This window comes from Grus americana, chromosome 3 (genome assembly GCF_028858705.1).
Source record: "Grus americana isolate bGruAme1 chromosome 3, bGruAme1.mat, whole genome shotgun sequence".
NCBI classification, from domain to species: Eukaryota; Metazoa; Chordata; class Aves; order Gruiformes; family Gruidae; genus Grus; species Grus americana.
Genome location: NC_072854.1, coordinates 112,124,018 through 112,147,560, shown reverse-complemented (window position 1 = coordinate 112,147,560; position 23,543 = coordinate 112,124,018). Strand labels below are relative to the sequence as shown.

General features: G+C 47.7%; 1 protein-coding gene across 4 annotated transcripts in view; it reads right to left on the bottom strand.

Moving 5' to 3' along the window:
• The window catches only part of SYNDIG1 (synapse differentiation inducing 1), an 87,111-nt gene extending 63,879 nt beyond the window's left edge, over positions 1-23,232 (bottom strand). For 3 of the 4 annotated variants that reach the window (XR_008576482.1, XM_054821231.1, XM_054821229.1), the window contains exons 1-2: positions 22,952-23,232; positions 8,749-9,318 (exon numbers count right to left, since the gene is read on the bottom strand). Coding sequence is in view for 3 of the 4 variants with exons in the window: in XM_054821231.1 (XP_054677206.1) it covers positions 8,749-9,228 (480 nt within the window). In the remaining variant the exon portion in view is untranslated. Of the gene's footprint in view, positions 1-8,748; positions 9,319-9,495; positions 9,667-22,951 lie in introns of all 4 variants that reach the window. The other variant, XM_054821230.1, reaches the window with a different exon arrangement.
• Positions 23,233-23,543: the final 311 nt, after the last annotated feature.

The following is a 23,543-nucleotide window of genomic DNA, read 5'->3' as shown; positions in this document are numbered from 1 at the left end:
TAAACAGATCCATACTAAAAAAGGACAGCTGCCACAGTCTCCTAAATCACACTCTTTCTCTGGGAGAGCAGTAATCACAGCCATAAAGTAAATATCCCTAATCTTTGCGTGAGTGACGGGCTTCCCAACAACCCTTTGAATTCACGGGGGAGGCACATGCGTCTCGTGGCACACTCGTGCCTTTGCAGGTGGGACAGCAGCCACCAGAGAGAAGTGGCTGGAGCCCAGGGACCTCACTGCATAGCCTCAGGCTGGAAACTCAGGGAAGTGATGATGAGAAAGGGAATTGCTCTGGGACCTGGCTGCTATTAACAAGATTCATAGGAGGGCACGTGGAGACTGCTGAAGGTGACTTCCCAGCCATGCTCCCCTCACCTAGGGCTGGCTAATAAAGGTTAATATCCCTTGGCAGGGCTCAGTATCTCCAGTGGCTTCTCCTTTAAGGGAGAAAAATAAATCAAATGCAAATGAAGTGTAATCATTCTTGTAACCTGTTAATAATGTGCTTGTGAAGGAATCCAGGGACATAAAGTGTGTCCTATGGCGTCAGACTAACGGCCCATTGAGCCCCATGCTCTGCCTCTGACAGCAGCAGCAGGACATAACAGAAACCTGGACACTTTGCAGTCCATCCCTTGCACTCCCTCAGCACCCACAACTGTTGTAAGAGGTATTAGAAAGAAAAGCTTTGCCAATTCCTTTCAATATCTGTTTATGGATTCCTCATCCATGAATCTGTCTAATCCCTTTTGAACTTGCTGATCCACCATAACCTCTTTGTGGCAGCAAGTCACCAAGTGTTCACTACCCCATGTGTGAACAAGGATTTTCTGTTATCTGTATTAAGCCAATCTCTTACTAGCTCCCTCCAGTGTCCCTTGCTTCTAATATTGCAGGTTTGGCAAACAGTGGGTCTGCATTTACCTCATCCTTCACCTACATGATCTTGTGCAACATTCCTTGGCTACCTTCTCTACGACATGAAGAATCCCAGCCTTTTTCATTGCTCCTTGTAAGGAAGCTGCTACTTCCACCTGAACATTTTCTTTGCCCTTTTCTATCTCCACAATGTCCTTAAGAAGTGGAGACCACGATTGCTCACCTCACTTGAGAAAGTGGATTGCACCGAGCTTTAATGTGGTGGCAAAATGCTGCGGGTGCTCTGTCTTGTTCTCAACACCGCTCTTTGAGATACTCGGCATTTTGTTGACTTATTGGCTTGCCCTGCACACTGTTTGTGGGACTTCGCAGCACTGACACGGTCTCTTTCCTGAGTTGTAGCTCACAATTACAAGCTCAACCTTCAGTTCACATGGATTAGATTTTTCCATAAATGTACTAGTTTCCATTTATTTACATCGAAACGCATTTGCCACCATTTTGCCAGTCAGTTTTGTGCAGTCCTTCCAGATTTCTTCTCTACTGGCATGCCACCTGAGTACTCAAAAGAAACTAACACGATCCACAAACCTGGACGGGTCTAAGAGCCCAAATGCCTCCATATTTCCCTCTGACCTTATCCCATGTCCCTGTGTTCTTCTGAGCATGTGCCATGAGATGGAAGAAACCAAAATGACATTCCCAGATCCACAACACATCCCTAGGCAAGCTTGGGCAAGACATTTATTGCACCTTTTTCTTCAGTTCCCCAGATGCAGAAAGGAGAATATACTGTTTTCCCACCTCACAAGAGCGCTGCGATGACCGGTGAATTCATTAGTGAAAACAAGGTGCAAGACCCTGAAGGGAAATGACCACACGAGTAAGTACCTAAAGCATGCAACACCTGCCTCGGATGTCATCTGTGCTACAGCCTCCTATGTTTGCACTAGACTGCCTCTCCCCCTGTGCCGCAGAGCTCCCTGGAAGGGGAACCCCACCACGCTCAGCTCCCCATGGGGGTGTCCAAACTAACTTTCTGGATACCTACTCCCAGAAGAGGTTGAGGACACAGCAGCTCAGGTCTTATCAGCAACATTGCAGAACCATCCAAGCTTGTGCACGCTGAAAACATGGGAAAAAGCATGCATGTCATGGGGCTCGACGTGCATTAACCACCTCAGGGCCTTCTCTTCACGTTGCAGAAGAGATGCGGCCAGGAGGTGCTGGGGAATGTTAGAAGAGGGGTGAGACAGAACAGGATGTGGCTTTAGGATCCACCTTATGTCTCTACACTTCCATGCTCACGTCCAGGGATGAGTTTCACAGCAGCATCCAGCAATTTGTAGGGGAAAAAAAAGAAGGAAGGTTTAGCTTGAAACCACCACGTTTCCTTTCTTCTCTTACTCCCCAGAACATTTTATTTATTTCGTTTTCAGAGACTGTTTCAGATGTTGCTGGGAAAAAGAAAAAGGGTTTTAAGAGAGCTCTTTTATGCGACACCTATGAATAATTCAATTTGCTGCCATCAATAGCTTGGGTTTCGCTAAATAAGCCATCTATCTAGGGGTTAGGAGGAAAACTAGCAGGAGTGTAATATGACAAATGACGTTTCTGGATAAAAGATGGCGCTGCATTTACACATGAACTCCAACAGGAGGGTATTTCAGCTAGCAACTCATGTAATATTTCACTGCTGCCACATTTGACAAGTTGTCTGTCCGTTAGTTGTGGCGTAAAGAACTCATAAGATATTTATAAGCATTCCAGAGATACCTAAATAGGGAATCATTTGATTTCAGGGATGGGCACCGAAGAGAGAAGTTTAAAGCCTTGACAGAATGCACACCCTTCTGCTTTCATGCCTGGTAACTGATGGAGCAAAGTGGGGCTGTACATGCTAATGCGAGCTGTTTCAGAAATGTTTTTCCCTCCAGACAATTATGATTTTCATAGGCAGTCTGAATAACATTACACCAGGACCTGAGAAACACTGCTAGTAAGAAAAAAAAACCAAAAACCGACTTAAAAAAAAAAAGTAAACATAGCCGTGTTGTTGCAGCGATGTGCAGGACCCCTGCTTAGGATGTCTCCTGCTCTGCTGCTACATCTCCTGCCTCTCTGCAGGTTATTCAGAGCCTTCAGAGTCCCTGGGCTTGGGGAGGGAAGAAGGTGCCTCCTTGTAGGCAACTTGTCAGAGTCATTGCTGAGCTCCACAGACCCATCCTGAAGGGGATGACAGATAACAGAGCAGCAATCCCTGTGACCTGGCTGGGTCAGCTCTTCTAACCAAAACCAAATCACTGTCAGTCAAAATAGCTGGTTTTTTGCTGAAATTTTCTCTGCGGCGAAGTTTTCAGCAGAACAACAACCTTTCTGGTTATCAAGAGCCTAACACTCTCCAGAAAAAAAACCCTGGCAGAAACACACTGACAAGCAATTTTCTGCATGTGTCCATGGGCTCCTGTAAGTATTGCATGGAGGGGGTCGGCTACAAAGGGATGAGTTAGATTTTTCCGCATTTCTAAGAAACTAAATAGCCAGTGCTAAAAACCCCTAGGCAGGCACTCTGCAATAAGACAGGCAGTGCCAGAGAGACGTGGGGAAAGAGAAATGACTCACAACCCCAGGGCTGTTCTGTCTCCCAGAAAGTACTTTACTGAGAAGTCTGAGTTGGGAATCCACTTGCCTTGCCCTGACACATGGAGAACAGGCAGTAGCCCTCAGTTTTCAAGAGACGACAGCTCTTCTGCACAAAGCTCCCCTCTTTGCTAATGTTTGCAAAAAGGGGCTATTTTTAGAGTTTTCTCCCAGAAAGAAGTGCCAAAGCAGCTATGTTACAACAAAAAACTCTTACAAGAACTGAGCCCTGATCTGCTCTTACACTATGCAGCTCCCAACCCTTGATAAGCTGTGGCATGACAGTCAATGTGGCAAGATACTCAGCAACGTGCTGTGCATCCTCAATGGCAGAATCAGATCCTTCAAGGCTCTCACAGTGGGGAAGCAAAACCTTGCACCTCTGCTATATTACCCTCTGTCATTCTTCTCCTTTCAATTTCTGCTCCCAGTCCTGGTACTAACTAACCCTTTCCACCCCACTTCGGCTCTATTAGTAATTTTAAAAAGCATTTGCTTCTTGTCAGTAACTGGTGGGAAATAAAAACCTTTCTAGTGGGCCAGACTCATGCTGTGTGATTCAGGTGCTGTTTTTCTCATTTAGGCAGATAGGCAAATTTTTATGTAGTTAACATTCTGGCATGGTTCATTCCCCTACTCAGTGACTGCTGTCCTCAAATACTTTTCTTCCATTCCTTGAGTCTCAACATATGATGCTATGTCTCTAATGAACCTCTGTACTAGATAAGCCCAGAAGGCCCTCATGCATCTGGCCATATAGACACAGCATCTGTCCACATAGGAACCAGAAGAGCACAACACAGAGTCACCATTTTTTGCTGGTCTTGTGCTATCAAATGCATCTCTCCTCTCCTCCCCATCTTTCTGCATGACTGGCTGCATCTGCAGAATTTGGACCTTCCTGGGATGGAAGTTACTTCCCATGCTGAGACCCCTCGTGCTGAGTGCAGCTGCTCGGCAGGTTGATCATTTGGGTCTGGTTCATGGAGAAGTGTGAAAATCACAGTGCTGCACTGGGTTGGCCAAGTAGCACAGCGATGGAGACTGATACTGGGCTAGAAGCAGAAGCTTCTAGCAATTCTAGCAATGCATGCATTTCCAGTCAGGCAGGTTCTTCCCCAGACCTTGCCTCATTTCTCCTCCTTTGCTCCATTCTCCTAGTGGAGGAGAAACCCCAATACAGAAGAAAGGAAGATGCATGAATGTGTACTTTGTGAATGTCATCCTCTTCCGAGCACTTTGTATGTTTAGGTCAGGATGGCTGTCCATGTCTCTATTTCTTAGCACAGTAACATCCTGCAGGGTTAAGTGAGGCTGGGAATCTGTGGTGCCAGATGCAGTCCACCGATTTAAGAAAGGATTTGTATGATCTCAGGAGGCTACAGTCCAAAGAAACAGGTCAGAAAGAAGGAGAAGCTAGGGAAAATGATGCACACACCGTCACAGCATGGTACCAAAATTTAAAATCAGAATCGTCTAGGTTGGAAAAGACCTTTAAGATCATCAAGTCCAACTGTTAACCTAGCACAGCCAAGTCCACCACTAAACCATGTCCCTAAGCACCAACATCTACATGTCTTTTAAATACCTCCAGGAATGGTGACTCCACCACTTCCTGGGCAGCCTGTTCTGGTGCCTGACAACCCTTTTGGTGAAGAAATGTTTCCTAATATCTAATCTTAACCTCCTCTGGCACAACTTGAGGCCATTTCTTCTCATCCTATTACTTATTACCTGGGAAAAGAGACCAACACCCACCTGGCTACAACCTCCTTTCAGGTAGTTGTAGAGAGCAATAAGGTCTCCCCTCAGCCTCCTTTTCTCCAGCCTTAAACAACCCCAGTTCCCTCAGCTGCTCCTCATAAGACTTGTGCTCTAGACCTTTCACCAGCTTCAATGCTCTTCTTTGGACACGCTCCAGCACCTCAATGTCCTTCTTGTAGTGAGGGGCCCAAAACTGAACACAGTATTTGAGGTGCAGCCTCCCCAGAGCCGAGTACAGGGGCACAATCACTTCCCTACTCCTGCTGGCCACACTATTGCTGATACAAGCCAGGATGCTGTTGCCCTTCTTGGCCACCTGAGCACACTGCTGGCTCACGTTCAGCCAGATGTCAACCAGCACACCCAGGTCCTTTTCTGCTAGGCAGCTTTCCAGCCACTCTTCCCCAAGCCTCTAGCGTTGCATGGGGTTGTTGTGACGAAAGTGCAGGACCCGGCACTGAGCCTTGTTGAACCTCATACAGTTGACCTCAGCCCATCGATCCAGCCTGTCCAGATCCCTCTATAGAGCCTTCCTACCCTCAAGCAGATCAACTTGGTGTCATCTGCAAACTTATTGAGGGTGCCCTCGATCCCCTCATCCAGATCATTGATAAAGATATTAAACAGAACCAGCCCCAATACTGAGCCCTGGGGAACACCGCTTGTGACCGGCTGCCAGCTGGATTTAACTCCCTTCACCACAACTCTTTGGGCCTGGCCATCCAGATAGTTTTTTACCCAGCAAAGCATACACTCATCCGAGCCACAAGCAGCCAGTTTCTCCAGGAGAATGCTGTGGGAAACGGTGTCAAAGCCTTTAGTAAAGTCTAGGTAGACAACATCCACAGCCTTTCCCTCCTCCACTAAGCAGGTCACCTTGTCATAGAAGGAGATCAAGTTAGTCAAGCAGGACCTACCTTTCATAAACCCATGCTGACTGGGCCTGATCACCTGGTTGTCCTGTACGTGCCACATGATGGCACTCAAGATGATCTGCTCCATAACCTTCCCCAGCACCAAGGTCGGACCGACAGGCCTGTAGTTCCCCGGATCCTCTTTCCAGCCCTGCTTGTAGATGGGCGTCACATTTTCTAACCTCCAGTCATCTGGGACCTCCCTGGTTAGCTAGGACTGCTGATAAATGATGGAAAGTGGCTTGGTGAGCACTTCCACCAGCTCCCTCAGCACCCTTGGGTGGATCCCATTTGGCCCCATAGACTTGTATCTAAGTGGTGTAGCACGTCGCTAACCATTTCCCCTTGGATTATGGGGGCTTCATTCTGTTCCCCATCCCTGTCTTCCAGCTCAGGGGGCTGGGTATCCAGAGAACAACTGGTCTTACTGCCAAAGACTGAGGCAAAGAAGGCATTAAGTACCTCAGCCTTTTCCTCATCCTTTGTCACTATGTTTCCCCCCACATCCAATAAAGGATGGAGATTCTCCTTAGCCCTCCTTTTGTAGCTAATGTATTTAGAGAAACATTTTTTATTGCCTTTTACAGCAGTAGCCAGATGAAGTTCTAGCTGGGCTTTGGCCCTTCTAATTTTCTCCCTGCATAATCTCATGACATCCTGAGTTGCCTGCCCCTTCTTCCAAAGGTCATAAACTCTCCTTTTTTCCTGAGTTCCAGCCAAAGCTCTCTTCTCAGCCAGGATGGTCTTCTTCCCCACTGGCTCGTCTTTCGGTGCATGGGGACAGCCTGTTCCTACACCTTTGAGATCTCCCTCCTTTAAGATTTGCCAAGACTCTCTCCTTTCTCCTCTTGAGATCTGGGGAGGGGAAGGATGAAGTCACTTTCCTCACACCTTGTTTTACAGGTGGCTTCCTAGAAACAAATGTTCTCTATGAAAAGCTGATCAAGCTCCTACAGTACCACTTTGAAGAGACATCCAGATTGAGGGACCTACATTGCAAAGGCACCTTAAAAATCCCACCAAGAAAAGGGAAAAGATTTTTAGTATAAAACATTTTTTTCCTTGTCCTGCTTATTTTCCCAGTCTTTTTTAGCCTATTCTCCAACAGTTGGCTAAAGAAGGTCTTGCTGGATTTGGATTGACAAGAGGGAGACTTTTTTTTTTGCTGCCTAAATGTCAGGCCAGATGTGTCAATAACACCAGTAGGCAATTACATGCCTGCTGCAGTCACTTGCATCACTACTGCATGAGAGAAACTAGGGCAAAAAGGCAGCAACTAGGGATTTTTGTTTTGATTAAGAAAACGAGACTTCCCACAGCCAATTTTGAAATGCTGTAGAAGGGTGTGATTTGAGCTAACACCCTCACATGCCTCAGAGAGAAACTTTTTGTATTCCTGCGGAGACATTGAATACTGCATTACTGGCACACACTGGGAAAAACACCTCTCTCTTCCTACCTTATCAATACAGAGAGAAAAGAGAATAAAAGAGAAGTCAGGCTCTTGTCGGGTTGCCCCTATGCTGATCATAGGGTGAGACACTGGTATTACAGGAGGTGAAAATAGAAGTTTTAGGACTTGTTAGGTCTCGGTGGAAAAAACCCCTGCAACAGAGAAACACAAGCAAATAGTCTCTCAATCTCAACTTGGACATTTGAGTTGAAGCTATATGATTTGCTTCAAATAGCCAAATGGTGTTTGCTAGGTTAGGAGTCTGTGACCAATGCTGGAGAAAGCTTTGGGATCAGCAGCATTATGCACACCCTCCATTCCCACACACACTGGCAAACACAAATCTGTGCTGCACTTGGGCAGCTGGTTTCAGCCAAAACCAAAAAAGAATTTTTAAAGTAAAAAATGCATCATTTAAGAAAGAACGAAGTTGATTTCCATAGTCTGCCCCATTTGGAGAGCAAAATGTATCTTACTTTACTGTGAGCAATCAATGAAGCATGGGAACCTAAAAGAAAACATTGCGTTTGGGATCTAATGAAGTGTTTCACTCCATCAGAAAAAAATCTTTTATTTCAGGGACACATGATTCATTGCAGCTTGAAACCCAAAGACTTTTGGTTTTGTGTTCATTCAGAGACAGAAATATTTTGTGTTTGAGCCAGTATGCAAAAAAATCTGCTTTATGCCCAGCTCAAGTCAGGAGAAAGTAAGAGATGATGTTGGCCTGCTGAGTAAGACAAGCTCCGTGTATGTGGACAGACACTCCTGGCCCCGACTTTACACAGCATTTAAGCACACGGGTCGTCTTCATTTTCTGACCAGCCCATTCAGAGGCAGGAGGGAAATGCTGATCTCCGTTAGGGCCAGTGGGAATTTTGCCATTAGTATCCACAGAGTTGGGACTTTACTCAACTCATAAAGATAAGCGATCGCTCACTGTCCTGGCCAGAGGAGAGAGCGATACAGCTGATCCCATGCAGACCAGCTTCCAAAGCAGCTCATCCCCTGCAGACCAGCTCTCGGAGGCTCTACACTTAACCCCAAATATGCCCTCCTTCCCCCCAGCCTTCCCACGTATCCCAAATGACATCTGACCTCTAGCTCCTGGAAATCCTCTTCTTCCTCCACATCATAGGAGAGGGTGTGAATCTTGATGTCATCCGCTGAGAGATCGATGAACTTGCTGTCCGGGTACTCCAGGCTGTCTTTGGTGGGAGAGCGGTCCTCAATGAAGGTAGTTTCACAGCACTCCGAGCCAATGCTCTCGCCCCACGAGCGCAGCACGTTCTCCGAGTAGAGGATGATGTTGGGCCGGTAGTGAGACTCCACTGTCTGCTGCAGCATGTTGGGGTCCAGGAGCTGCTGCACGGGGTCATTCCTGCCGTTCTCCAGGCAGCTCGGAGAGGAAAGGCTGCTCACTCGGTGGCTCTGGTACTGGGGGGTCGGGTACACAGAGACCAGACCATCTCGGCTCTCTGCCACTAAGTTCCTTGTATTAATTAAACCATTCCTTTTCCCAGCTTCGGCGATCTTATTGTGCATTAGCACGCTGTTCTGCTCAACCAAGCCATCCATACTGGGAGGTGTCTGAGGGAGTTGGACGGGTGGTTTTTACTTTGTTGTACCTTAGAGACAGGTCACACTGGGGCAGTGGCTCCCATTTTCCTGACGAAGAAAGGAAACAGATACCAGTGTGAGGACAAACGCAATGAATAACATATTGAGGCACTCAAATCAGCTTGTCTTCGGTATCACCTCACAAGGAAATACAACCCCACATATACGCACACCCTGCCCTAGCCCTCCAAATATATTCCCACTTGGAGAGGCAAAAAAACCCACCCCAAATCCATGGGGTGAACAGGAGCAGATGATAATGTGTGGTGACAAAGGACTTCCTGAGATGTCTTGGAAATGGTGGGCTCCATCAGAGAAGGGCTATGATGCCTCCTCCATCCTCCCACAGGTATGCCACTGTCATTCTGGGGACAACGTCCCTCTCCTCTAAACACTCTGTTAAGAGAGATGGGGAGAAAAGCAAAGATAAAAGATAAAAGAACCGTTTTCAGTTCTCAGAAACCCGCAGCTGCGGAGGGCAGGCAGCTGGTGTGTTCAGCTGTCAGTCTCGGCAGCCACCCTTCACCCTTGGCAGGTGCTTTACCACCCTTTGAAAACCCAGCTGAAGGAAAAGCAGCAGGCTGCGCTCTTCAAATCGTCTGAAAAAACCCTACCTGAAGGCAAGATCAGATCTGACCCAGAGGAATTAAAACTCCTCTGGACAGGGTCTCAAATCCCGTGTGTTGCTCTGGGAGCCCTACTTCTTCCGATGCCTCCGAGGCTGCCCCAGGGCGACAGATTGAAGGGCTGTGATGGGGCTTGTCAGCATGACCATCCCCATCCAGATTCACCTGGAAGACATGGAGGCCCAGTCACTTGAGCTCCAAGAGCCGGTTGTCTCCTTTTGCACAGGAACAACAGCCATCCTCTGTCTCACCAGACCACCAGCCTGGCTCTGTTTTGCGTGGGTTGCACTAAGGCGGGAGAAATCAAAGGGACAGTTCAGAAGGCTAAAAGTACTTTTTTCCCAGTCCAAACACTTTCTCACCAGGACACCAGTTTTGCTCAGGTGCATCCAAAGGAAAATGCTTTTTGAAATACAGATGCATCTGCCACAGCAAGGATGAGCTCAGGGTTTTGTTTCTGGGCCTGATCATAGAAATCACACAAATGCTCCCGGCTTCAAAGAGCTTCATGTTAGATCTTCTAAGGCCAAATTCTTAAGGTAGGATTACCTGTCCCCAGTGTGCTGCCTAGAGTAAAACAAGAATTACACATACAAACATACATGCCTACGTATTATTTTTACTTTATGCTTTCTCTCTATTTCCCTTCTATATCAGAGATCCTCTAACAGGCAAAAGCCTGATTTTATTTCCGCTAAGTAACTCCAGACTTCAAACATCTGCAGTCTCCCTTTTGGCTTGCAATAGATATTTAAGCCATTGCTAAGAGCTGGTCTTCTGTTCTTACACAACAAATTAATCAAGAAACTCGTTTAACATACAAGAGAGCTTAACTAAGTATGCTGCAATGTTTGCATTCACAGCACCTGGTTTAGCACGTAGAAAACCCATTTTATTGTGTTGTCAAATAATTCAGTGCTTGTCCTAAATGAACTGGCAGGAAAGCTACACAAGTGAAAATACACCATGGTGGGATCCTGTGTGATTTACACTACATGGCTCTCAGCCCCAAATCTGGGGAACCTGCTGTCAAAATTTAACCATTTTGCAGATTAGCTTGGAAGTTCGGACTCAGTTTGACCAAAGGATTAGTCCCAAAGCCCTCAATCCCTTTGCAGCAGATAAAACTGAGAACAGGTACCCTGCCTTTCCAAGGAAAACTCCTTTCCATGTGCAACTGTGCCTGTGCTAAATGAACAGAGGACCCTGGTCTCTTCCTGCTCCTGGCGGGGTAACATTGGCCTGTGTCAGCACAGATGTAATGGCATGAGGTGGAGCTGCTTTTGGAGGAAGCAAGCATAGTTCAACAGGTGAGAGTGGGTGGGGAGGCCAACATGTTGACATTTGCCTTAGGACTGCTTGCAGAACAACATCCATCCGCCGCTCCCCACCGAGCACTGGCAACCTGCAAGACCCCCTGTGGGCTGCCAAACTGTCCCAATTTTGCTGTTTAGGAGGCTTCAGAGGCTGGGTGGAACCCAGTCACAACCTCAGTTGAGGAACACCTGCTGCTCTGCCCAGGTTGGGTGGGACCACTTAGGAGATCATTCTGCTGTGCCTCCAACAGCTTGCCCACAAACCTTCCCCTTCTTCCTCCTGCTCCTCCCAAATAAACAAAATTAAAGTACATAACCACAGGCGGAAGCTGAGAAAAACTCTGCAATTGAAGAATAAGTTGTCAGGAGAGTGCTCAGTTCCCCCTGAGCTGGCTTGAAAAATGTGCGAGGCTCCCTGACATGTGACACCAACCATCAACCCCTCTCAAGCCAGAGAGGCTTCACCCAAAACTGTAAACCATCTCACAAGCATTCTTAGCCTGCTGTTTGTCCAAGCAAATTGAAATGGTCAGCAGAAATATGCCACAGACACAGCAGAAGTTGGAAGAGGATGCACAAATCAAACAGGTCCCTTCCCAGAAAAATGGATGAACGGGTCAATAGTTGGTCACTGCGTCAATGGCTGCAGCAACGTTTGGGTCAGGCCTCGCACCTTCACGCAGTCACATCATTCCAACAAACGGGTATTGTCTGGCTTGAGCAGCACTTGGGAAAATGCCATTTTAAGGCAGCTTTATTGCATGCCTTTGAGCTGTGCTGTGATATTCCCTTCACGTTGTCTGTACACTTGCCTATTATCCAGATAATGCTTGGCTCTGGAAACTCCAGGCATTCCTCTGACAGCTGTACTGTCTTCATGGAAAATGCTCACTTTGAATGGGTGCAAATGAGGCTCTACGACCACAGTGACACCAGAGGCAGCTGGTATGCAGACCGGTACATGTTCCTCGTGCAGTTTTAGGTGGTCATCTTGAAAGGGATGGATTATGAGGCAGGGTCACTCCCATCTCTTTGAAGTTGACTTGCATGGTGACACTCCAAAATCATGGAAAATTAAAACCATCCTTCAGTCCTTCTCACATTCCTCAGCAACAAGAGGAGAAAAGTAAGCAGAGGCCACAGGGGAACATGCTTTAGTATGTCTAAGTGATCTGAGACTCAGGGAGCACTTGAGCATGTCACTGGTATGTCGGTGTCGTTAGGAGTCAGGACTGCCCCACACCATCCCTTGCTCCTCAATGTTCAGCAGCTTATGTGATGTAGGGGCCAAGTTCCTTTGGTTGATTAAAAGGAGACCTGAGACTCAACATCATTTCAAAAGGTGATTTGGCTCCAAAGCATTTGGAGTGCTGACAGATAAAATTCTGCAGCACCTAAAAGAGGTGCTAAAAGACCTAAAAAAGGACTGCTCGTGATGGCTTTGGTACTCTATGGCTGGGATTTCTACCATGCCAAGGAACTGAAAACAACTACATTACAGGCTCAAGCATCCTCCCTAATCACCCTAAATGTAATCAACCAGCAAAGTGTTAGCACACCCCATAGCTTGGCTTCAGCCTTTGCCCTCTCCCAGACACCACCTACGCTGCAGAAAATAGGTGCCATGCATGCTCCTGAGGAAGCCCAAAGGGGAAAACCACCTTGTTTTGGCAGGTAAGAGAGTTTAGCAGCATGGACAGTTGATGTTGGACCATTCAGCTTATGGGTGACAGGATGAATCCCAGCACACCTCACTTACTAGATAGGAAGGAGCCTGTGGTGTTGCTCAGTCCTACCATGGATCTAAGCATCTATCTGGCCAGTGATTACCTACACGCATTTAAACCAGTCTTGTAAACCAATCTTGCAGATTCTGAGTGACACTTTCCCCTTGGGATGGGGGAGGGGGAGAAGAAAACATCCAAAATGAGGCAAGGACAAGACAGGGAGCATACTTCCAACACAGAGCTCCTCCAGTAATAGGGCTAATGCATTGCTCAAGACATCCTCTCCAGAGTCCCACATAGCAGTGCAGTTCGCATGCCTCGGGGAAGGTGAGCAGAGAGAGATGCGGATGGCAGCATGCAATCAGGGAAAATTGTTTAACCCTAGAGTCATTTCAATCTGTAGCTGGCTGGCTACCTTACCAGAGCCTGACCCAATGTTCTCAGCCCTCCAAGTGTATTGCTTAATGGTAAGGAGCTGGCGAGACTCTTAAGCCTTTTCGCTACAATATCTTAATAGAAAATAATTTATTATTATTATTATTATTATTATGTGGCATTGATTTTTCTTTTCCAGGTGAAATTCCTGAGTGGCTGGCCATTAGGTTTAAATCAATAGCACCTTGATTGCCAGTGCATTTTGATGCATAGCTGAAACAAGGTCAATTACTGTCTAGGGAAACTGAGAAACAGTTGAGGTACCCAGAGATTCTTCATCAATAAAAAGGCAAGATTAAGAGTGTTGTCAGCCACAAATGAAATTTCATGCCCTCATGGATAAAAGAGAACCTCCCCTGGGCCTTTCCCTTCCCAACCACTGGCTGAAGGGAGTTAAATCAGATTTCCAAGGCCTTTGTAACCTACTGTTACTTTAGTGTTGGTGGGAGAATTAGACTCAAAGGCTGGACTTCATTTCACCTGCTGCAGACACCTGAGGATGTTTCTTGGGAGAAATTAATTGCAGTTATGCAAGGTGCACAGGACCCGTGGGTTCAGTCTCCCTTTGGAGTTGCAATACCCCTGTAAAATACAGGGGAGACCCTCTCAGCTCAATACTAACCTTCAGATGAGCAAAGCAGGTGAAGTGAGCCCCCCAGGTTCAGATGGAGGAGCAACGGACAGTGGCATGTGGCCATAAGTGATGCTTAGGGGCAAAAGGCAGCGAGTGCTTATGCAATGGCTCAGAGCCTGTATCCTGCCTGCAGGGATTCCTTGGAGGCAGATTCAGTCACCATCCTTCCACTAAGGGCTTTCACTGACCCGACCCGGGCCAGGCTCACACGTCTGCGACTCACAGGCAGGTCCTAAAATTAAGATCGCCCCAGTTTCCAGGTCAAACTGCAGCCCAGAGGATCCCGGATGGCAGTGCGACTGAGCAGATAATCTCTGATAGACCACCTGAGGCAACTGGAGGATGCTTTCTCTGCAGGGAGCCAACACTCAAAGCAAAAAAGAGCCACTCTCATTACCTAGGACCGCAGTGAGGTTTCAGAATGATGCTGACAGGAAAATGAAACTCATCAGAGCCCTTTAAAATAAGAGAGCTGTTCAGTCTGCTCCAAGATGCAGAGTTAATTTAACTGGTTTGATTCAGGTTTCATTTGTCTTTGCACAGTTTGAATTTCTCCCCACAAATCACTCACTGGTACTCGGGCCAAACAGAAATAATTCTGCATTTTCAGACTTGAGGCTGGAACCAGAATGGAAAACCAAGTTCAAGCTATTGACAAAGAGTAGATCAAACTTCAATCTAATTTTTACCTTGGGGATTAGACATTTTTACCCAGGTTTCTGGTATTAAAAGCGAAGCCATTAATTATTATAACATTCATTCTTTCCAATTTCTTGCATTTCTTTTTTTCTCTCTCTTTCTTATTTCAATAAGAAGCTGCAACCAGTGCCAAGGTATTTAGTCTGCAATGCTGTGGTTTATTAAGCCATCATTTGTGTTACAGCAGAGCCCAGCTACGGCAGCTGCAATGAGAGCTACGCTCTGCTAGGTGTTCTGCAGACTCTTGCGATGATGACAGTGGCTGACAAACTAATTAAGCAAAGGGTGTGAGACAGAGAAATGCAAGCTGTAGAGAGGGCAAGGAGAGAACAGCTAAATGCTGTGCCCCGAGCTCTGGCAGACAAGTAGCAAAAGCCAGCTCTGCTACTGCCCACTGTCCCAAAACTCCTTCAACTTTTCTTTGACCTGGCAGGACACTGTTGTCCTCCTGCCTCCGTGGGGCTCTCCCCTTTGCACAGCTCTAGCACAGCATCAGGGTGTTTCAGCCTTCTGGAGACCCCTGTCAGGTACCAAAAGTCCTGTGTGAACAAGCAATTCAGTTACCTCTGAGATACCAGGCTACAGTTGAAAAGCCCTAGCCCTTTCCTCACAACAGATCAGAAAGACATTCGTCCAGGCAGGCTGGACATCACCATACCAAAGGCCTGATTTACTGGCAGGAAAACTTGGAGATGAAGGCAAGCCATGATGAGGCTGAAGACAGAGTACCCATCCACTATCAAGGCTTATGGCCGTGCCTGCTGCCATTCCCTGCAGATCTTGTAGAGCATCAGCCAGAAGAAAGGGCTCAAAGAGCTCATGTGCCTCTGTATGGGAGTCTTGGATATAAGGGGAAATCTTTTCCCCATGAAGACAGTCAAGCATTGGAAAAGGTTGCCCAGGGAGGTTGTGCAGTCTCCATCCTTGGAGGTTTTTAAGACCCAACTGGATGAAGCTCTGAGCAATCTGGTGTGACCCCATAGTTGACTCTGCTTTCAGCATGGGATTGGACTAGAGACCTCCTGAGGTTCCTTCAACTTGAGTTATCCTGTGATCCAAATCTCTCTGCTCCTAACAGATTCCCACCTGTCTCCCATGCTCCCAAATGACATTCACCGCTCACGTATCCTTCTGCCAACCCTTCAGTGACTCTAAACCTAACACCAGCATGGCAAGAAGGGACAATAACCACCCTTTGCACAAATTGATGCAGCCTCATGACTACCAGATTCAACAAAGTGCCCTTGGGTTTGATGCGGTTCCCCCACTGCCAGCACACAGAAAGCTGAAGGGAGAAAGCTTTCTTGAAGAGCAGGCAAGCCAACTGGTGAGAGCCACATTGTGAGAGGTGTGGAGGCTGCAGGTTGTCTGGTGCAAGCTTTCAGGTATGAGCAAGTTTTTAATGCATAATGCAATAGGCTTCAACATTGTTTAAGGTATTTCAAACATCTAGAAACTGCAACAACACATGTGGACCTTTTGCTTGAGAGAAATCACAGGCAATGTACGGATCTGGAGACCTGATTACAAAGTGAAATATTTAAGGAAAGGAACGAAAAAACCTTTCCCACTTGTATCTTTCTTCTTTGATTTAGCTGGGCTCATTAAAATAGGTTTTGTTTTAAGGGAATGCTGCTATTTCAGCAGCTGATATTCCTTTTGACCTATTAAGTAAACTACAGGGAGTTTCATAAGGCAATGCAACTAACTCACATTGGGAGAATTAGGAATGCATGCATTAGTGATAGCTAAATGTTTAATTGCTAACAGTGGAAGTAAAAAGACCTCCATGCTATTTTAATATTACTAATATGCAGCAGATCCACTGTGAGACATGGGCCTGTCCTGCCCTGAAAAGGAGGAACTCCGAGTACAGTGAAATGTCCAAGGTCACGTCAGACACAGTAGCAGAGCTAGAAATAAAATCCAGGTCTCTTGATTGCCTGTCCAGAGGTGTATTTAAATGTGGAAACAATTACCATATGCATATTAGATCTGCCTGAATAATTGATTGCTTGATTCACTAGCTGAACCAAAGAATGGGAGGGAGAAAGAAGGAATTACCTTGTGTTGACCTAAAACATAAAATGTTATCCCTGCAACAAAATATTTCCTTTTGAGCAGATGGAAGCATCTTGCCTGAGCCAAAATGGAATGTAATGTTTCATTTATTTATTTTTAATTGAACAACTGGGCTTTTAGTTCAATTTGCCTCAAGTTGCCTCCAATAAAAAAATTGACACATTCAGGCTTTTCTAGCAATCCTCCTTTCTGACTAATTTTGACAGCCTCAGCTCTTTGTTGAGTTCAGTCCAAATTCACAACTTTTTTCATTTGACAAGAAAACACACTTTCCAGCTAATAAATAACTGACCTGAACAACAGCACCTGGCTGTAATGTAAATAACCCTGACTGCTGTGGAAGGCACCAGTATAAAAACACCTTGCCATCTGCACAACTTATTGCAATTACTTTGCAAAGTGAAAGCAGTCAAAAATCAGGCTCCGTGCCTTCTTAAGCAAGAAATTAATTTCACCAATGCAATCGGGGAAAGCTCGGTGTCAGAAAGCTATTATCAGCTACCAAACTGTATCTGGACACATGAATGCTATGAATCAGCCTCGACCAAGTGGCTGGTGAGCTCAGTGCAAACCTATAAAACACGTGGATCCTGTCCTAACTCTGCATCTCCACACGAGCAAAGCCTTTTGTGCACATGCCTGACACATGCTTCTCTCATGCCACCTTCTCTCCTGGCTGCAAATATGTATCCTCCACTCTGAGCCTGGCTATCCAGTAGCATGCACAGCAAAGGATGCCTTCGCACCAGCTTGTATCACCAGGTCCTTTGCAGCGCTGCTGTGCAGAGGGTCCCAAATACCACAGAATAGGAACATTTGAAACCCCAAATGTATCCAGCCTCATCATACCCTGAGCTCCCCGCCCCCATTTCAAACCGGGGAGATTGAGTCACGAGTGATTCTTCCTTTACAAGATGTATCGCTCCCAACAGAAAGCCAAGCTGACATTTCTTCTCCCTCCATCCATCCCAAAAAACTGTTCTGTAAAACTCTCTGATTATGTCCAGTGCAATAAAACTAACCTTCATGACATAATAAATAGAGAGACGCATAATGAAATAGCTCAGGTCACTACCTTCAGCAGCGTGATCAGGCTGAAGGACCTGTTAGCCAACTCAAAGAGCAGAAAATTGTGCTGCCTTTCACTTTCTAAGCAAGTGAATACAGCTGTTCTCTGGGGTGTATAATTGCATCCTTAATTGTTCAGAGTGCCCTCACTGAGAAAAGCTTCATCCAAAGTGAGTCCCACGACTCTCCTGCACAGAGCAGAGAGCACTCCTAGCCTCTCCCCAAGACCTGCTCCAGCTTCTGGAGAAAACTTGACTCAGACCCACACTTACCATGCCAAGTTTGGGGCCAGAACTATTACTCTTGTGAATTTAACCATGACCCACACTGTGCAGAGTGAAAACCTATGCACAGCTGAACTGCTTGTTTTGCTGCATGTTTACTCAATAGACAAGCTGCATTCTCAGGTGAAAAGATGAGATGCCTCAGTCTTCTTGGTCCCTACACCCCAGAGTCTGGATAGTTGCTCAGCGTCAATCTAGTTTTAAAGGTCTGGGAAGGACCGAGTTACCACCGAAACCCTCTGCTTAATTTTAGTGGTTCCTGGTGTTGCAACAGAAATAAAGTTCTCCTGCCTAGAAAAAGCTACCTGATGTTCTGCCCTGTAGAAACCTGCAGCAAGGCAAAGTCCCTGCAGCACACAACAGAGCATCTAAATGAGCCCCAAGAGGCTCACTCAGGAATATCAACCAGCATCACCTGGCCCTCTTGGTCTGCCTGCGGGCTGACTCTAGTGCCTCCAGTGCCTTCACCTAAAAAATCCCTGGTTAACTGTGTTTGTAACCAGGCTGGTCCACAGACAGAAACACCCAGATGTGGCTCCAGGACAGGCCCTACTAGCCCACTCATGTCTCATTCCTAATGGGCAGACAATCGCCCATAGAGCCCCGTCCTTGCATACACCCCTTCCACATTGCATTCAGGAAGCAAAGCAGGACAAGACACCTGTCACACACTTGTTCTGCATGTAACACACCAATGCTATGCTCTAGGCAGATATTCCTGAAGCAGGAATGATAAATAAAGAGAGGACAGAACAGGAAGATGGACTAGTGGTGCAGACTCGGTGCACAATGAAGGTTTCTGTATCTCCTGCCCCAAGCAAAGCACCCCAGGGTTGTAAGTCACTTTGCTAGAAAAACGCTTCTGTGATACTGTAAAATTGCTAGTGCCAGTTCATCAGGGCGAGGATGATTAGATTAAGCAGCCACTGCTGGGGCAATAAAATCAGCCTTGCTTCATCAGGCTCTAGAAGAATTGCAGAGCCAGGAATACACCATGGGACAAAAGCTTTACAGAGTAAGTGATTTAGACATAGCGAGACTGGTAGCTGGAGGCAGATAGGGCAGGCAGGGAAACACTGAAAAGTAGCATCAGTGGGTGTAGATTGACCTTTACAGACCTTTCTTAACCCCATGCTCATCCCTCCCTGTGGAAATCAGTACTGAAATGAATAATGGGGCCCATTAGACTCAGGGCATTTCCAGAGCCTGAAGAAAAATCCTAATCGAGTCCAGAGGAGGGCCACAAAGCTGATCAGAGGGATGGAGCATCTCTCCTATGAGGACAGGCTGAGAGAGTTGGGGTTGTTCAGCCTGGAGAAGAGAAGGCTCCGGGGAGGTCTAATTGTGGCCTTCCAGTACCTGAAGGGGTCTACAGGAAAGATGGTGAGGGACTGTTTATCAGGGAGTGTAGTGACAGGACAAGGGGTAATGGATTTAAGCTGAAGGAGGGTCGATTTAGATTAGATGTTAGAAAGAAATTCTTTACTGTGAGAGTGGTGAGGCACTGGAACAGGTTGCCCAGAGAGGTTGTGGATGCCCCATCCCTGGAAGTGTTCAAGGCCAGGTTGGATGAGGCTTTGGGCAACCTGGTTGGTCTAGTGGAGAGTGTTCCTGCCCGCAGCAGGGAGGTTGGAACTAGATGACCTTTAAGGTCCCTTCCAACTCAAACCATTCTATGATTCTGTGATTCTATATCATCTTCCCTCTGGGAGGAGAAGGGACCATATAGAGATTTCTATATGGCAGGCGCAGGCAGTTGGCTGGCAGCAGATCTACTCAACATCACCTCCGTGATCTTGCAAGCCACATGCAATATGGAGACAGGAGATCATTTTGTTGCAGAAAGCCCAAGAATAGGAGGAGGAAGGTGGGTGGGTGGCACAGGGGCACCACACGCTGGGAGGGACTGGATGAGCCATGGCATGTAGCAGGCAGCTGCTACGGGAGATGTCCGGAAGAAGCACACTGAGCACAGCTGTCCTGCAGGACCTGACGCCAGGCTGCATGTCTCGTGGGACCTGGAATGAGCAGTTATCCCCCTCAGGGAGCTTTGATTATGCCATGATTGTCTTCCGAGCAAATTATCCAGTTGCAAGCACCATTTCAGAGATCTTTGTTCTCCCTGGGGATTTTTAAGGGGTCTGAGCACTCAATCAAAGCACATAAACCCCATTAAACCTCTGCTCGAATTATGCCAACTTGATGTGAACAGTCAGTTCATTCTTCACGTGCCTCAGTGAACTAAAGTCTCAGAGCTTAAGGACAGAAATACTCAGCACAGATTTGGACGGATGGTTAATGAGGGAACTTGACACATCCAGGTTTTTATATAGATACATATAGACAGATACACATCTACAGGGATGCCATGTATAAAATTGGGAGTGCTAAAGGCATGCATGGACTCACACCTCTCATGTATTGCACCACTATTTCAAAATGCAGTCTTTGCTGGTGCAATGAAAATAACCAGTTTGTCACTCTTCCGATATTATGACACCAAATTCAAAGCACAAAATCTTTTGATTCTTAGGTGCTACAAGTTGGACCAGCTCCACCTGAATCCTCAGGATCACAGACATTCAAATGTGAAGAGGAGCATTTTGCTGTGATCTCATTGCTCCAAGTAGTTTCCAACTCTTACTAGAGAAAGAGTATTCAGAAATGTTTGATTTGATAGCCAGAGGATGTGTATTTAGACGTGAGCAGATACACACTCACATACTTACACACAGACACTATTCACTCACATTTGTCAAAGCAAAGTCAATGAACACGCATTTTCCTCCTGTTTAAACCTCTGCAATTCTTTTCCATTTTTTCCCAATGGCACTATACAAACAATAACCTGTAAAAAGTTGAGTCTTCAAGGTGAAGAAAACAAAATTTGGAAGTCCCAATATGTAATCCACAATCTTGATAGCCACATAGGCAGTATCAAAACCTCTCCTGGACAGAAGCATTTATAGCTGTTTGCAGATATTAATTTACAGTAGAGAGAAAGACAAAAACCCTTATCCAGCTATGTTGCATCTTTTCTCTAATACTATCCTTAGAAGCAAAAGCATTTTAAAACCAGAAAGCAGCCTTCATCAAGTTAAATGTGTTGTGGTGGTGCCTATATACACTAGTACTGCATTACATCTGCATTTGTATAACGAAGAGCCTTCCTGTGTGTGTGAGATTTATTCCAGAGCGTATGGTACCAGTGGTGTGAGATGTCTGCTTGCCCACTTAATAAAAGGAAACTTCACTTAATTCCTACAAATGCATTCATCCTACGTACACCCTGGCATGACCTGTAGTTACCAAACTGCCAATAAAATGTCACCTTGGCCAGTAAAATCAGAAGTGGCTTATTCTTTGGAGTGAGCTAATTTGAAACTAATATGGAGAGCATCTAAATGCAGCTACTTTGAAGATGATAGCTCATTAACTATAATTAAGAGCAAGTCATTTAAATACATGAATGTAGAAAAGTGCATTCTCTGCTCTGACTGCATTTTATAATACACGATAATCCTCCTGAAAGTACCAGTTAACTCATCTTCTCAGGTTTAAGAATATCAAAGCATCTTTTAATTGTTGTTAATGCCCTGTTTATGATGGATTAAAGTCTAATTATTTGTGATTTGAATATTTAATCTCCCTGGAAAGTTTAGATCTTTTTTTTTGCTTCTTTCTCTCTCATTACACACTGAGGCTGCAGCCTCCCCTCCAGTTATTTTGAAGACAGTTCAACAGATTGCTTTCCAGAGCAACTCCTGCCACTAGGTAGCTCCATGTTCTTATGGGGGGACAAAACCCGCCGTCACTGCCAGCCCCAGTAGACCTTTACACCTATCCTCCCACAACGCACTCTGGACCGGCGAGCACTACCAGTCCTGTTCCAAGAAGGCTTGCACTCCTGCAGTGCCAATTCCAGAAAGGTCTCACTGCATTTGCCAGCCTCTTCCTACTGATGGGTTCTCCTTGGTCCCTTGTGGGATGCTTTAGTGATATGCAACCCAGAATGATGGGGCAGGCATGGGGGACCTACCCAAGGTCACTCTTCTCTGCCACTGAATAGCAGGGATCATTCCTGTCTCCTCGCCTTAACCATCCCTCTCTCCAACTTAGCTGTCACTGCCCGCAAACTAAAGGATGGGAAGGAAAAGAAATTCAATCCGGCACCTCTTGAGAAGAGTGGTGAGGGGAGAGGGCAGCTGTGGCTGCAAGGAGCCCAGGCTCCCTGCCGCCTGCCCCCCGGCTGGGGCTCTGCCCCAGAGCCTGCACGCCCTGCACAGCCCCTTCCCCCTTCCCGGGGCAGAGGCTGCCCTGGACTGGCGGGATGGCCGGGTGCTGGGAGGTAAAGATGCTCTGCCACAGTGAGCTGGAGTGGGATTTCTCCTAGGGAAGGGAAAAGGAGGACCCCACGCACAGTTTCTCTTCCAGTGCTCCCAATCCAAACCTTACCACGGCACTGGAAAAGCCTGATCCCTCCCCTGACCCCCGCCAGGCGCGCCGTGCAAGAGCGGGCACGCTAATTTCGGCTCTCAGCAAGGCACCGGGGAAGCACCGCTGCGGGCGTCCCCCCGCTGCCTGCCGGGGGCAGGATCCCAGCCGCCCAGGCCCGGGGGGCGGCCCCGAGTCCCTGCGCTCCCCGGGGCTCCCCCCGGGGACTCTCCGCCGCGGCGGCTGCGGGAGCCGCGCTGCTCCCCGCCCGCGCTCCGTGTCCGGCAGCCCCGCTCCGGAGGATGGGGGGGGGGGGGGGGCGGGGATTTGATGCATCGTTCCCTGGAGGGGATGGGATGGGGTGGGGGTCACTCACCTCCCTGCAAGGTGACCCGCAGAGCGATGCTCCCGCCGGGGGCTGCAGGAGGGGCGGCGGTGCTCCCGGGCCGGCGGCGGCTCAGCGCCCGGGCGCGGCGCCCGCCAGCATCCCGGCGGCGGGGGCGGCGGCGAGGGGCGGCGGGGGACTGGAGCCGGGGGCCGAGCAGGGCGAGCGGCCGGCGGGGCTGCGCCGCCTGCACCGCCTGGCTGCACTGTGCGCTCAACTCGCAGGGAGGAGGAGGAGGAAGAGGAGGAGGGAGAGAGGGAGGGAGGCAGGCGGAGGGAGGCAGGAGAACCAGCCCTGCGTGGCAGCGCGGCCAACTTTCCTCCTGCAGCAGGAGCAGCCTCACATCCCCTGGTGTGTACCCTCCCCCCGAGGGGGTACGGCAAAATCCTCCCCTCTCTGCCCCCCATCTCCTCCTCCTCCTCCCTGGGCCTTCCTCCCAGCCAGGGGGTCTCCGCTGCTCCCCACCCCTCAGGGGGCACCGGCTCCTCCCGCCGGCCCCTCCCGGGCGCCAGGCCGCCCCCCACACCCTGCCCTGCCGCAGAGGCACCCAGTGCGGCTCCCCCAGCCCGCACAGGCACCTGCG